This window comes from Bos taurus, chromosome 6 (genome assembly GCF_002263795.3).
Source record: "Bos taurus isolate L1 Dominette 01449 registration number 42190680 breed Hereford chromosome 6, ARS-UCD2.0, whole genome shotgun sequence".
NCBI classification, from domain to species: domain Eukaryota; kingdom Metazoa; phylum Chordata; class Mammalia; order Artiodactyla; family Bovidae; genus Bos; species Bos taurus.
The window spans coordinates 80,831,593-80,846,701 of NC_037333.1; the positions used below are offsets into that span (position 1 = coordinate 80,831,593).

General features: G+C 32.1%; 1 protein-coding gene across 9 annotated transcripts in view; it reads right to left on the minus strand.

Annotated features, from left to right (window-relative positions):
* Nucleotides 1–983: 983 nt before the first annotated feature.
* EPHA5 (EPH receptor A5) overlaps nt 984–15,109 on the minus strand; it is a 408,104-nt gene continuing 393,978 nt past the window's right edge. For 8 of the 9 annotated variants that reach the window (XM_005208053.5, XM_010806168.4, XM_059887773.1 and 5 more), the window contains 2 exons: nt 13,821–13,976; nt 984–5,598 (listed from right to left, as the gene is read on the minus strand). In XM_005208053.5, the coding sequence (XP_005208110.1) occupies nt 5,493–5,598; nt 13,821–13,976 (262 nt within the window). In that variant the 3' untranslated portion in view covers nt 984–5,492. Of the gene's footprint in view, nt 5,599–11,624; nt 13,977–15,109 lie in introns of those variants that run through there. The other variant, XM_024993586.2, reaches the window with a different exon arrangement.

The following is a 15,109-nucleotide window of genomic DNA, read 5'->3' on the forward strand; positions in this document are numbered from 1 at the left end:
AGAAAGTATCAGTACATGGGTTTGGTCTTAAATAAATGTGGGTTTCATCCTGTCTTTGAATAGAAGTCATACCTGGGGTAATTTCTTAACTGGTTTGAGTCATTGTTTCCTTATCAGTAAAGCAGAGACAATAACATGTACCTTAAAGGTAAGTGTAAAAAATTGTAATACAAAATAGTGCATTCTAATTATATGCTAATTAGCCTTTCCATCACCACCCCATCACTTCAACCTGGTCAAGAGTGTCTACTTGCAGGAAAACTTCTTTTATCACAACATCTTTATATCTCTGTAGCACAGCAAGAACAAGACTAGACTACTTGCTGAGAAAGTATTCATAGTCTTCACATGAGAGTAAAGCAAATATCAAATGTTATCCCTTGTCATAGTGGTTTTTTTTTTTTTTTTTTTTTGCACAGGCAAAGGAGTTAGGGATTATTTCCACAGGCATGGTGATGTTACTTTTTATGAATGTAAATGCAAACCAAATACAAATATGATTCATTCCCTTGAATACAATAGATTGTTTGCTATGCTCTTTACAGGAGACCAGTATGATACAATACACAGAGAAGAAGAAGAGCATTTACATTTAAAGACAGTCCTGTAAGAATGCAACCTCTCGACCCTATGCCATAAGCACATGCTTGTTGATGAGAAAGGCATCAGAACGTCTTTTTGCAGATAGTACACAGTTTTCTGCCTTTTTTTTAGTACTGTTGTATAACACTGTCACAAACTTCTAATTAGGTTTCACATAATTATGTTCATGTCCAATAATCTCAGTGTCGAACTCTAGTTGCAAAATATATTTGAATGCAAAGATTCATGAATATGTCTTTGAGGGAATGGATGCTCATTGCATTTTAATATTTAGCATTAGAAATCCCAACATGTTTATCAGAAGGAACTGAAATCATTATACAAAGATTGCAAGTTTAAAGTCTTTTGGGGGAGGGTTAAGCATGACAATTGGAATTAACTGTATTCAAAGGGTTTTTTATTTTCTGAAAAAATATAAAATTTTGTATCTTACACTACAAAAAACATGTACACAAACCAAATGCACACAGAACTTCAAATGGAGAAAAAAAATACAGAAATTCTAGTTCTTCCTTGAATTAATGCTGAGGCATGGATTTGAGCAATCCCAGTGCCTAACACAGAATAAAATAACTCTATACAGTTGCTTATAACCTGCCTGAAATTAAAACATTAAAATAAACATATTAACAAACGACTGAGTCTAAGTTTTATTCTCAGACTATTATAAATTAAATTTACACACTTTTTAAAAATAATTAATTGTAAAACTAATAGCAGTCTAAAGAAGAACAAATACGTTGACCACTGAGACTTCTACTGTTAAGACAGCCCAGCCTGAATAAACATGACGTATTTTGCCACCATCAACTTTTTTCATTTACATTTAGAAGAAACAAATGACATTTGATTCTGATTATTATAAAAGACTCTTTTAAAAAAAAGAATTGGTGTCTTTTCCTAAGTAATAATTATGTGGTCATTCTGAACAAGAACATTCAATCATCTATGTGTAAAAAGACTTTTTCATAAATCAACAAGAAATGAAAAGAAAGTTCTTATCTATTTCTTCTTTGATACATTGCTATGTAATTAACAGCATAATAGAGAAAATATTCAATGTAACCAGCTGTGCTACAGAGTTGAAAAAATGATGACTTATTCTAGTTATTAATTCCAAATAAAACTAGCACTTTGTTTATTCATTATCATCATCATCATCTTATTGTTGATCATCTACTTTTATTTTGAGGTTACACATCTGGCAGGACATAAGCAAAGACAGTTTGCTATCATACTTAGCTTTCTTTTTTCTTATTTTTAGAAAGAACAAAATGATAAAAGAGTCTTATTCTACTATGGAACATCATACATCTAGTAAATTTCTAACATCTGACTCAACTGGCATTTGCAATCCAATGCACGATTACAGTAAAAAAATGTCTTCCATAGGTAAGTATCTCTGCTTGTGCTTCTGAGAGCCCACTTTATATGGGAGAAAGAATGGTGTTTAAAAAAAAAATCTTTTAACTTTCACATGGAGATTAAATAGCAGACATGCAAACACATTAAGTGCTCAATAATATTAATTTTCCATTTAAACTTGAGATAGGAAACTATTTCTTCACCATTGCGCACTGGTTAGAACTCTTACAAACTGAGTTAAGATTGTTCTGTATTGTTTTGACAACTCTAAAACTAAGAATACTGATCACATGTAAGTTTAGATAGAATATTAGAATATAATTTTTACAGTAATCCTACAACTTCAGAATACTGACTTGGTGATTAAAACACAAGAAATAAAACACAGGCACATTAATTTTTTTTAAATGGGAAAATCGAAATTTTTACCTTTTAACATACAATGCATACATTTTCAACGGTCAAGAAGAGAAACTGAGTATGTCATTTTTACATGCGAGCAAATGGCAAGATTAGAAAACAAATTATGATTGATAAAAGTAGTCATTGAGCGACTTCAACAGATATCAGTAAGTTGAAAATTATTTTCTGCTTGTACACCTTTTTCAAAGTTAAACACTGAGAAAGACTTATGGTCTAAAGGTATTGCTATTGTTAAAATAACATTATGTTTAATTTGACAAATCTATCTCATGTACTAAAATTATTGAATCTGTGTTTCACTTTTGGTTGTCTGCTGGGTGACAATATTAACCAAAAGAATAAGAAATCACACAATCAAGATTTGTCAAACTTTGCCCTGGGTTACTGCCTCACTGTATTTCACAAAAGCTGCTTCTCTCCTTGTTCCACTTCTCACATTTATAGATGAGATTGGCACTTCCCAATTGGTGACATATCCAGTGGAGAACAAATATTTTAGAAATAAATTATTTCCTCTTTTTTGAGGAGGAGTACATCATATAAAATCATATTGACATTCCTTAGAAAATCTCAACCAAAGTGAGATAGGGATGAAAGCTATGTGTTTATTTAACTTTCATCTCAATTTACTTTTGTAAATATACATCAAGGTGGCAAAAGAGGCAAACAAATTTAATTAAAATTAATTTAAAATATCTCTTATGAAAAAGAGAAAACCTTCATTAAAACGTCAAATTCCAATCACTTAGATATACTCCATCCTGACCTTGCAATCATCTTTGAACACATAAAGCTGGAGAACAATTTAAATATATTTGTTATGTATATAACTTGATAGACTTTGGCCAGTCCATCAAATTTAATTTTATGGCAGTTTACCTTTTAAATCAACAAATCTGTTCTTACTTGAAGTTTCTCAATTGTTACTTTATCACTTAGATTAGGTTGGTTTTACAAAATTCAATAAGTGCAACACAATCTCTGATTATTTTGTACAAAAGGAATTAGTTTACTATTTTTCCTGAAATGAACAAATGCATCTTTCATAAAAGTGATGCTTGCTTACTTGTGATTTCATCAAGACAAACTTGTATCCATCTCTAGTTTCTTCAGAAATTTCACTAAACTGAAATAATTAAGCATAGTCTGTGTGGACCCATGGTACAGTATATACCTATAAAGAATTATAGCTCTATTTGACAGGACTCAATATATCATTTGAAATTGTTTAAAACTCTCTCCCTTTTCCTCCCTATATTCTTTAGCAAAGAGCTACTTAAGTGAAGGTGGGTAGGGTAAAAGGAAGAACTTATTCCTATACATGCTAACGTTTGACTGAAACAGGTGTTTGGGAGAGAGAGGGGGAATACTGACAATATAATGCAAGTATGTTCCTTACGGATGTCACTAATCCAGGCTACTCCAATACACTATTGCTGTTGACAATCTGAAGTAGGCTGTATTTTGTTTAAATGCTGTGCTTCTTGAATAATCATGTCATTTCATGATTTATAAAGTGTAATAATACAAAAGAACTTGGTTATTTCACCAAGGAGTTCAGTTTTGTTCAGGTTGTAATAAATAGTTTAATTTGTATTACAGCACAAATATCACTCTTCACCAAGTTTGGTACATGGCATGTACATAGGACATTTTATATTTCTTAATAAGGCCAATTGAATAGCACATTAGAATGACTCCTCAAGATCAATTCAATGTAACTGAATATAAGATAAAATTACCAAAGGAAAAAACAGCCATCAACAAATAAAACAGGTCAAGTCTTGCCATAGAGAAAATTCTAAAAGGAAAAAAAAAAGATGGATGTATTTGACATCATTCCATTTCTGCTTTAGTATCAAAATTTCTAGAGCCAGGCTACAAAGGAAATGGTTACAAAGGATTAACACTTAGGAGTAATGCTTGGTGCTATGTGCTGGATTTAACAATATTAACAGAAGTCTGCACAGTTAAATCCTCCTACATCCTGCTGAAAATGTGCCCTTTGGTGTCAACTTTTCTTGACAAGATATTTTCTTGGACTCAGAAAGGTGAAATTTCTTACAGGGGTGCAAGATTAATGGCTAGAAGAACTCCATTGTCACAGATATCACACAATGTTTTTAAAACACCAAAGGGGATTTAGTCTTATAGACATTTCCTGTTACTGAATAGAGAGATTTAGCAGCTTTTGGACACATGAGAGGAAAAAAGACACAAGCTTGTGTTAGATTTTGTTTTACTGCTTCCCTATTTCTCCTATTTCTAATATACCCTGGAATGTGTGTTCCTGAATGTTGCTAAAATTAAAATACTAGTAACAATGCAAGCTGAATGGTAATACACACATGTGCAAGCCACACACACACAAAGCCCCACCTTAAGTTGATTCCTGGGTATACAGCAAATTATACAGTATATACACATTTATTACCTAGTAGTATCTAGAAGAGCAGCTAAAAGTAAACTTTGTAACACAGAAAAATAAATATACACCCTGTATTGTACTTGTCCTTGATCAAGCAACATGTTTATACACTAGTTTCTATAATTTAATGCTGTGTAACAGCATTTAAAATTACAAAAGAAGAGATCTATTTAGAAATTATCTAACCATATTGCTCTTCAATACACTTTCGTAGACAATTAAGACTTGAAGTAAACGTCAGTAAATTGCAGCTTTTGTTAGCCTACAGATGGCTATCAAACTTTCCTTTCAAGTAGATTCTTGGAAGTTTTGAAAGGGGCTGCCTTCATTCAGTCTAAAAAGGTGCTATATATAGTTATATATTTCATGTATAAAATTTTGTAGAAGTTGGGAGAAGGATGTTGTTGTTGTAATACAAGGTAGTGTTTAAACTTCATGTTCTTATTCCATGCAGGTTATATTTGCTTCATGAAAAATGAAGACACCAAGAGGAAGATAAAGAGATTTTAGTACAACACTGATTACAAATTCTGTGGCTGAAACAAATGCTTTCTTAATGTTTAGAAATCGCTGAGTTTTCCCTTTTTCCCCTTTGTTTTTTGTTAAAATAAATCTCAGAGCTTGTTTACAAAGTGCAGAGTCATTCACTTGACGAAGTGACAATAAACTGAAGTTACAATGGCACCATCCCGTTGACCAGCTGTACCTTCATTTCTTGAAGGCTGTTCATAATCTTCTTCTGGTGACCAACAAGAGTCACTCCAAGCCGTCTCAAATCCCTGCATGAAGAAAGCACACATTGGATGTATGTATTGATTCAGTTTGTAGCACAGCACAATACCTCACGTTGGCAAAGAGGCAAACCTTTTGCAGAAGCTAATTAGATTACAGTCCCAATTTAGATATATGGGGTCCAATTTTCAAGTGCAGGCTCTAAAATTGTACCTTAGAATCTATTTGCAGTCAAAAAATATTTACAACAAGAAGTTATATATATATATATAACAAATATATATATATAGTTGCCCTCCTCTTTTGGATTTTTCGGATGGCACAGAGCAGAGAAAAAACAAATTTGCACATGTTACCAATAAATATTTAATTAAACGGTACAATTTCATTGCATGGTTTTGAAAACGTGGACCTACAATATGAACAAGCACTTTTTATTTTACTAAAAGAAGCATAAAATATACTTTAAAAAATTTCATAGCTAAGCATTCGAAGACCAACCTTTTCAAATGACTCAAGTCATCACAATCATTTTATATATCGGGTATCTTCAGGGGATAATCATCACTACATTCCTCTGATAATGCTTAAAATATTTTATTTTTCACTTGGAATCCATAGTAGCACAGCTTTCTTCCTTTATCAAATATATCTTGGTTCTATTGGCGTTTAGAGCATTCTGAAGATTACACGCTATCAAGAGATCTTTTCAAAAGACATTTTTATATTATTGCTTTTTAACAAGCTTATTATTCAAAATAAACTTACAAATGTTTAGATTCCTAAACTAATAGCATATTATGGCACTCAAAGCCAGAGCTCATGGTTTTTAAATATTATTCCACAGGATATCCAGGAGTTCTATTTTTCCAAAATATGCATTTGACATATATAATAATTCAGATATGTTTGACAGATAACAATGTTAATTATTAAAAAAAATGAGCATTAGTGATTCAAGATTTTTCAATGACAAGATTTTAAAATGTTTGCCATGTTAGATTTCTTTAGATAATTACTCTGCTTAACACATTATGCATTCAGTAAATGTACTAATTTCAGACTGTCCTAGAATTCTTTATAATTGGATTCAATTGCACTGGAATTATAGGTAAAACTGAATCGTTTTGGACACTCAAAAAATCTCTTAATTATCAGAAGGTAGAAATTGAGTAAATGGAGCTCTATGTGTATTAGTATTGGAAATATTATTTATCTAAGAGATATGGATTTGTTCCCTGGGTCAGGAAGATACCCTGGAAGAGGGAAGCCCACTCCAGTAGTCTTGTCTGGAGAATCCCATGGACAGAGGAGCCTGGTGGCTACAGTTGGTCCATGGGGTCACAAAGAGTTGGACGCAACTGAGCAGCAGAGTTGAAGCGACTTAGCAGCACCAGCAAGTAATACATTAGGTGTCTTTTTCCTTTTATGTTTTGTTGATTTCTTATGAGAGTTTTAGCAAATGGCAAATAGCTAAAGAAAAAGCAATGAACACTTATGGTGGAAACATTTCTTTCTTTGAATGTAAATGTGAAACATTTAATTTAGAAATTATTATAGCTACAAGACACCAGAGTATAATAAAACTAAGAATAATGAGGCAATGAAGACAATCAACAAAACTTAAAAAGCAATAAAATTTCGGTTTAAACAAAATCACTATTGTTAGTTATGAATGGTCTTTCTTGGTGGCTCAGCTGGTAAAGAATCCGCCTGCAGTTGAGGGAGACCTGGGTTTGATTCCTGGGTTGGGAAGATCCCCTGGAGAAGAGAACGGCTACCCACTCCAGTATTCTGGCCTGGAGAATCCCATGGACTGTATAGTCCATGGTGGGGCAAAGAGTCGGACATGACTGAATGACTTTCACTAGTCATGAATAGATTGTAAAACAGCTAATGGCAGACAACATAGGAACAAAAGAGATTTGAGTTTAATCTTGTCTTTTTCAATTAAATCAGGGTTTCTGAGCCTTGCCCCTGTTAACATTACAGGCTGGATAATTTTTTGTTTGTAGAGGCTACCCTGTGTATTAAAGGACATCTACCAGCATGCCTTACCTGGTCCCACTAAATACCAGAAATACTGGATGGCCACTGGCCCTTTGTCGTAACAAGACAAAATGTCTCCAGACATTGCAAAGTGTCCCTTGAGTGGAAAAATCTCCCCTTAAGAAGCATTGAGATAAATATAATAAAATAGGTAACAATTAAGATTGTCCTCTTCCTATATGATAGGAAAATATATAAGCAATATGATATAGATTTTTGTTAATTTCCTTTTGTGGATCAGAAAACAATTTCTCATTTCTCTGAGATATAACATTGACCAAAGAACTTCAAATTACATGCAAACATTGATTAATCTGTGAAATGAGAAATCTGTATATATAACATCAAATATCCAGAATTCCCAAAGAAAGAAGATATCTAATGAAGGAAACAAAACACATGATTATTTGACTGAATCTATGGTAATCCAGTCTATACTTCATGGCAACTACAGTTATGGGCTAATTAACACTGTCATATTTCCACATGTAACATGAATTATGAAGACAATTTATGGGTGCTCACTACCAACTTTTGGACTTAAGTCAGGAGAAAAGGGGATAAAATTTCTTAACCTGAAAGCAATCTCTACTAGAGAATGTAAATAATTAGAACTTGAAATAAAGTTTAAAACATATGTTTTATCATGTGTTTTATAAACCTACATGTGATTCTGACAAAGGTTTGAAAGTACTGATTTAATATATACATACTTAAACTGCAGAATCCATATGGCTAATCCAATTATTAAGAATGAGTTTTTGAAAATAGCTATTATAGTTATTCTGACAGACCTGAAAAAATATTACAGACTTTCCTGCTCAAACAGGGTGAACTTTGCATGTATAATACCGAAACCTTAATTTAAAGTGTATGTGTTTCTGGAGTGTGGTGCATGGGCGTAAGTGTGTATGTATTCCATATTCCAACTCTTGGTTGCTTTGCCTCTTATTAAATCACTAGTTTGGCTTATTTTTTTTTCCCACTGTCTTAATCTGTTAATATATGTAAATATAACTTTATTCTCTGCAAATAACCACAAGAAAGAATCTGGTTCAGTGCTTTGGGAATTTACATTTTTCATGACATCTATATCATGCTAAAGAATGAATATTTTAAGGAATTGTATTTGATTAATACAGTTACAGAGTTTGTGTTTATAGGCAAATAAAACCTGACCTTTTCCAGAACATTTCATATATCTAGATGTTAAGTTAAATTTGTTTAAATTTTCCCAAGCATAAATTTTATTTAGGATCATCTTATGACCTGATAATCCCTTAACATTCATACAGAATTTCAGACCAGTGAAATTCTCTATCCTTCTCCTCTCTCTAACATTTCATCTCTCTTACATTTCACCTCCCACCTCTATCTACACCTCTTTCCATGGGATAAATGGAATTATGAAAATACAGCACTCAGTTTTACATACTGCCATAAATTATGTGTCTTTAATGGAATGCTGTTTTTGAGGTCTGACCTGTCATTTCAAAAGCTGACAAATTAATGTGCAGAGAATTAGAAAGTAGCATGATTATAATGCATGCAATGTCCGTTTATACAGTGTGATTTTAAAAATGTGGGGAAAACCAAGATTATTCATGCAGTTAAATCTGTTCTCAGGAGCAAAGTTTTCTTTAAAAATTCCGTTTAATATTTTCCTACTAAAATTACAAATAAGAATTAAAAAGGTATTAGGAAAATGTTTCCTGTAAAGGTTAAGTAACTTTATTCCAATATTGATAAATACATTATGGTATTTTCTTTTATGTAGCTTTGTCTCACATTTTTGTGATTTTCAATAATTTCTATTTTACTTCTTAAAGCACCTATTAAATAGTCTATTTAACAGTAATAATGTAAGAAATTTGATAAAAATAAAAGTATTTTCCATTACATGATAAAGGTGCTACTCTATGAATATTTTTGAAAAAAAAAAAAACTTGAAAATGTGTTATTTTACTCATTTCATTTATCTATATAGGAGTTTTTGTAGCAAGGGAAAGTTTTAGGTGTGTCCCCTTACATATATGATACTAATTTTATCATGACCACGTGTAATCTTAAGTAATACCCAAAGCCAATTTAATGATAATAAACTAAATTTCAGCATAGGCTTATGAATCTAAACATGATAGACTGATATTGTTACATAAAAAAGTTTTAATTTTGTCAACAAAACATGATTAGTTTTAGAAAAGCTGTAAATATAATGAACTGCCTTTGTTGTGACAACATTCCAATCTTTTTTTAAATGTTATTTCTTAATATAAAATAATGGAAAACACTGGTATTATGGTGTTAAATGGCAGAATGAAAAGTAGAAACTAAACAGGAGGTTTAGTTGATGTTGGAGCCAACTCTTGATTATTCAGGATGTAATTTATCCACTGGTATAGGAAATGTTCCCTTACATTCTTCTCCCTTCTGCTTTACACATCTTTTAGCCATATCACTAGTACTTAGCTCCACCAACACAGGCTGGATAGGAGAAGGGAGAAGAGAGGTTAATGAACATTCACTAAATTTCAGTGTTTATTCTTATTGTCATAGTTTTATGATGCAATTGCATATTTGGGATTTTTTTTGGTCACTTCAAAGAATCCTGATAATCATATATGTACTGTACAAGGTATACATATATCTTGGCAGGGAGGACTTAACCATGACCTAGCTATAACTTTCAATGGATGAGACCTTGTGAGGGTTCAGTTCAGTTCAGTCACTCAGTCGTGTCCGACTCTTTGCGACCCCATGAATTGCAGCAGGCCAGGCCTCCCTGTCCATCACCAACTCCCAGAGTTCACTCAAACTCATGTCCATCGAGTTGTGAGAGTTACACTGGATGTTTTAGCTTATGCAGAACACGGAGGATATTAAGTACTCATATGTGTTCTTTAGGCATATACTAAATTATGCATAATGACTTTATCAATAAGTTAAATTTGAGTAGAAAGTAAAAGTGAAAGTCGCTTAGTCGTGTCCGATTCTTTGCGACCCCATGGACTGTACGGTCCATGGAATTCTCCATTTGAGTTAGTGGGCACAAATTTTGGCTCCAGATTTGCGACACTTAATTTTAATATTTTAAGACCTCAATTCAATAAATAAATAAGTAAATAGGAATTGCTTCAGCTTACACATGATTGGTATAATAAAGTTATTGGATTTTATTCATTTTCTGAATAATCAAAAGTTGACAGTACTGATCTGACAAGAAGTTTAAAAAACAGCTGTGCTACTGTCCTTAATTCCAATATTTGGATTCAATGTGCAACTCACCTCAAGCTCACAGATCCCCCTGTAGACCATAACTCCCTGCACTTAAATGCCATAGTACAGATTGCATCATTGCTGCTACAACAATTGTTGTCCTATGAGTACTGCACACAGAACAGCCAAGGTTAGGCACAGAGAACAGCAGACAGAAACATCTGAAGTTGAAAGCCACTTTTGTTGAATACATTTTAACTCTAAATTCTAAAAATATTTCATTTCTATTCCACATCAAGCCTTACATATATGTGCTGGCCAAAAAAACATAAATAAAATTAAACCTCTATGAAGGAAATTTTCACCAAAGTATGTGGTTCTGAAAAATTATAACTGTTTCCTCTTCCTTATTCAAAATCCATCATGAGAACAAATTTGATGGCACAAATTATATTAATAACATATTTTTCTTAGGTATGTATATGGCAGTTTGGTCTTTTGCTCTATATTAATTAATTTTAACTTTTTTCAAAGCATTTTTTACAGTATGAGTATATTCTTCCAGTTCTCAGTTTCAAAATTATGCTCTGGCAATAATACTGGTATATTTTATTTCATTATAGTTTATACAGGCTACATAAAATTATTATTTAGACATGGGCCTAGTGACTAAACAACAAAAAAGACCATGTAGAAATAAATCTTTAATTATTTAAGATTTTGTCTTTGTCTTTACTAATATTTTAGTTCCTTTGCCATAGTCCTTAATAATGACTGGCTTTTTTTTTTTTTTTCTTTTTGGTCAAGAGCAAACAAAATGCACATATAGTCTTTTTTTTATATTCTTGACCAAACAAGTAACTGATTACTCATTCTTCTGTGCGTTATTTAACATAACATTTTGATAAATACATTCTTACTAATAGAGGGAAAATGTGGTCAAAATACAATAAACAAGAAGACATGTGTTGGACTCTCCAATAAATCGGCTTCACTTAAGTTTGGCTGGCTCAGTTCCTCGTAAGGAATGTGGTATTTATAGTCCCAGGAAACTGAAGCAATTGACACATTGACACCAACATTCTCTGAACAGGAAGATGTTGGTAAATCTCTTAATTTCACCTTATTCTTAGGTCAGAGTAAATAAATTACACCATAAAATATATGAAAGGAGGCAATACAGAAGGCAACATGCTATCAAAGCAACAGAGAAGGAAGAAACTCAACCATGTAGAGAAGATTTGACCAGACAAAAATACAGGAGAATAGAAGCGAGTTTCAGACCATCACAAGATGAGAGAAGAAGCTATTAAGTCTTGAAAGAAAACATACAAAATGAGAGAGTTTTGAAACAGAAGGGAAAATAGAAAAGTAAACAGAAAGGAATTATTAGACATAATAAAAAGTGAAACCATAATGTAAAATTTTTAACATATTTATAGTATTTGGGGGCCCCAATGAAAGTAAAACAGAGGAATTAATGCAAAAGCCATTATTAGTGATTATAACTATTCTGTTACGGAGAAACAAAAAAGTAGTGGATGTAAATATATACATGTATATGTGCTATTTTAATAAAAAGAGAGACATGGTTTAATGCAAATAGTTTTATTACATATTTACAAGTAATCTGACATTGGGTAGAAGAAATACCTACAGTATCATTTTAATATAAAATGACAAATGACTTTAATAAATTAAAATGACCATTTTTACTGAAAAATTAAATAGCAATCATGTAAAAATAGTTTTAAATTATCAATAAATTTTTCTGTTTACTATTTCAAATATAGTACTCATGAGTTTTTTGAGTGTCCAAAGAAATAATGGGCAAAGTATATGTGCTCTCAAGTAGATATGATCTAGTGGTGATGGTGAGAATGATATTCAATAAATTAAGATAGCTAGCTGAGTGGTGATTTTAGGTCCTTTTAGTTATAGTTATCAAGAAGAGAAATTCTGAGAAAGTGACATTAATTGGTGATCAGTGATGGTACCCTGTTACCTTTTCTGTGGATAGGCAGTGAGTTCAATAAACCAGAGAATGCCAGAGTAGAAATGGTGAGAACCAAGTGCTCAGTGTTCATATTATGTGATGTAATGGAAGAAAGACTGTGGTTTAGTGCTTTAGAAAGTTCTATCATGCTTTAAAACTTACAACAATATTTTAACCTTTGAATGTGTAGGCAATTTGAACTGTTATTATTATATTCATAGGTTAAAACATCATTTTTGTTAATGTAATCCAGATGTAACCACCATAACAACAGTTAGTTTTCACAAATTACAAATATTAGGCTAAAATAATTACACGTACAGAGTATATAATAAAATACAAACAACTTACAACCCTAAAGAATTCAATTTTTAACTCTAGTGATTTTTATATAATAAGATTTGATAGATTTTATCTTAAACGTGCAAACAGAAGAGGGCACAATTGGTTTCCACTGAGATTGTACCAAATAACAAAAATCAAGGCAGGATCTAATATATCCTTGGATTGCAAGAATATAAGATGCACCACTTATAGAGTAAACGGGATGAGATTCCTGCCCAGGAAGCTTTGTTTAAGCTGTTGTTATCTGGGTATTCATCAAAGCCGAAACTTAAGAGTATGTTTTGTTGTTACAGGGCTAGCAGCACCAATTGTGCTTACAGTTTGTTTTGTATTTACATTCATATAACACAGTATCAGTAGAAAAACTTTGTCAAGAAAACATCTTTTCTACAACACAAAGTACCAGTATTTTGCCAAGATGTTATTCCAATCAATCAAATACTCAAATGTTATTTGTTTGAAGCAAAGAAGCAAAGATACTGGCCACAAGTAGCATTAATCATGCAGTTGTTAACAATACAGGCTAAAAATGAAGACGCTTCTTTGAAAGCTGCCACACACGGACAAAGGTTAACTGATTTCCCTTGATCTCATCCAGATTGGTTTCTGAACAATTTTTCTTGCCCCAGCAATTACGTAAAAATTATCAGAAAAATTACTCACTCCAAGGTCACCTGAGCCACAGCGTCCATTGAACTGTATCCATTTTCCATGAAAATCTCTGTATATCGGCCCATTTTGATTGCTTCTAGCCATTCGCCTACTGATCTGTAGGCCCCAGATCCCAGTGAGCCATGTTCTGCCAATAAATTAGATACTCTAAAACACAAAAAACACAAATATTAAAAAATTTATTGTAATATTAACTCATTACCAATGGATCTTTGAGTTTATAAGTATATTTATAGGAGAAAAATATACAAATGCTAACAAGGAAGAAAATAATTTGAAAAACAGAATGCAAAAATCAGCCTATTCAGATTTTTTCTATCCATAATTAACAATGACTTATAATGGTTTGATAACTGAATTTTCTGTAATACAAAACATTAGGAAAAAATTCCATGTTATTAATTTAGATGTATTAATTTCCTACTTCAGTTTTGTTTGTAAAATACAGAAAATGCTACCAAATAGAGACATGTAGGATAATTTGTGTAAAGTCAATTGCTTCTAGACTTTGCTAGAGAAACTTGTACTCATTTAATCTTATTTCCTAGAAGACCAGAAATTAGTTATCCTTTATTTTATGCTCTTACATAGGAGTGCTTGTTAACTCACCTAGGAGTAGAACTGGAAAGCAAAATGTAACCCTTAATATTAATACATAAGAAAACAAAATAGAATTAATCAAACTATGTGATGCTCTTAACTATATTAAATTTACACTCCTTGACCAATAATATATGAAATGATTATGATGATTTCTGGAAATTTTACTCTCATTCTCCACTCTAAAACTAAAGTATTTCTTTTTAAGTTTTTATTTTATTTCATCTCTCTCTGCCTCAAGAGTTTGTTACTCATTTCTGCATACTCAGCACCTAGCCCACAGCCTGACAGAGAATACATACATGAATATTTATTGGATGAATAAATAGACATTTTGTAGTAATTTGTAGTCAATAAATAGTAGAGTCAAAGATTTGTTGAATTTGGAGAACAGGATCTTGAAATTGAGATAATAGAAGAGATGCAATTTGGGGTAATAGCAAAGTCTAGACTATGACTATGAAAAAGAGTCCAAGGTGGGTTAGAGACCAAAATCACTGAAGGAGAAAATTTCAAGGTATTGAGAAATATTTGAATATCATCTACATGGTTACTCAATTCACCTAATTTTGTGACATGTGTAGGAACAGAGAGAAAGAGACAGTGAATCAGGAACTAACATCTTCGAGAACCAGGACTTGTAGATGAATGAATAAAAAATCAGGTAGAGAATGATACAG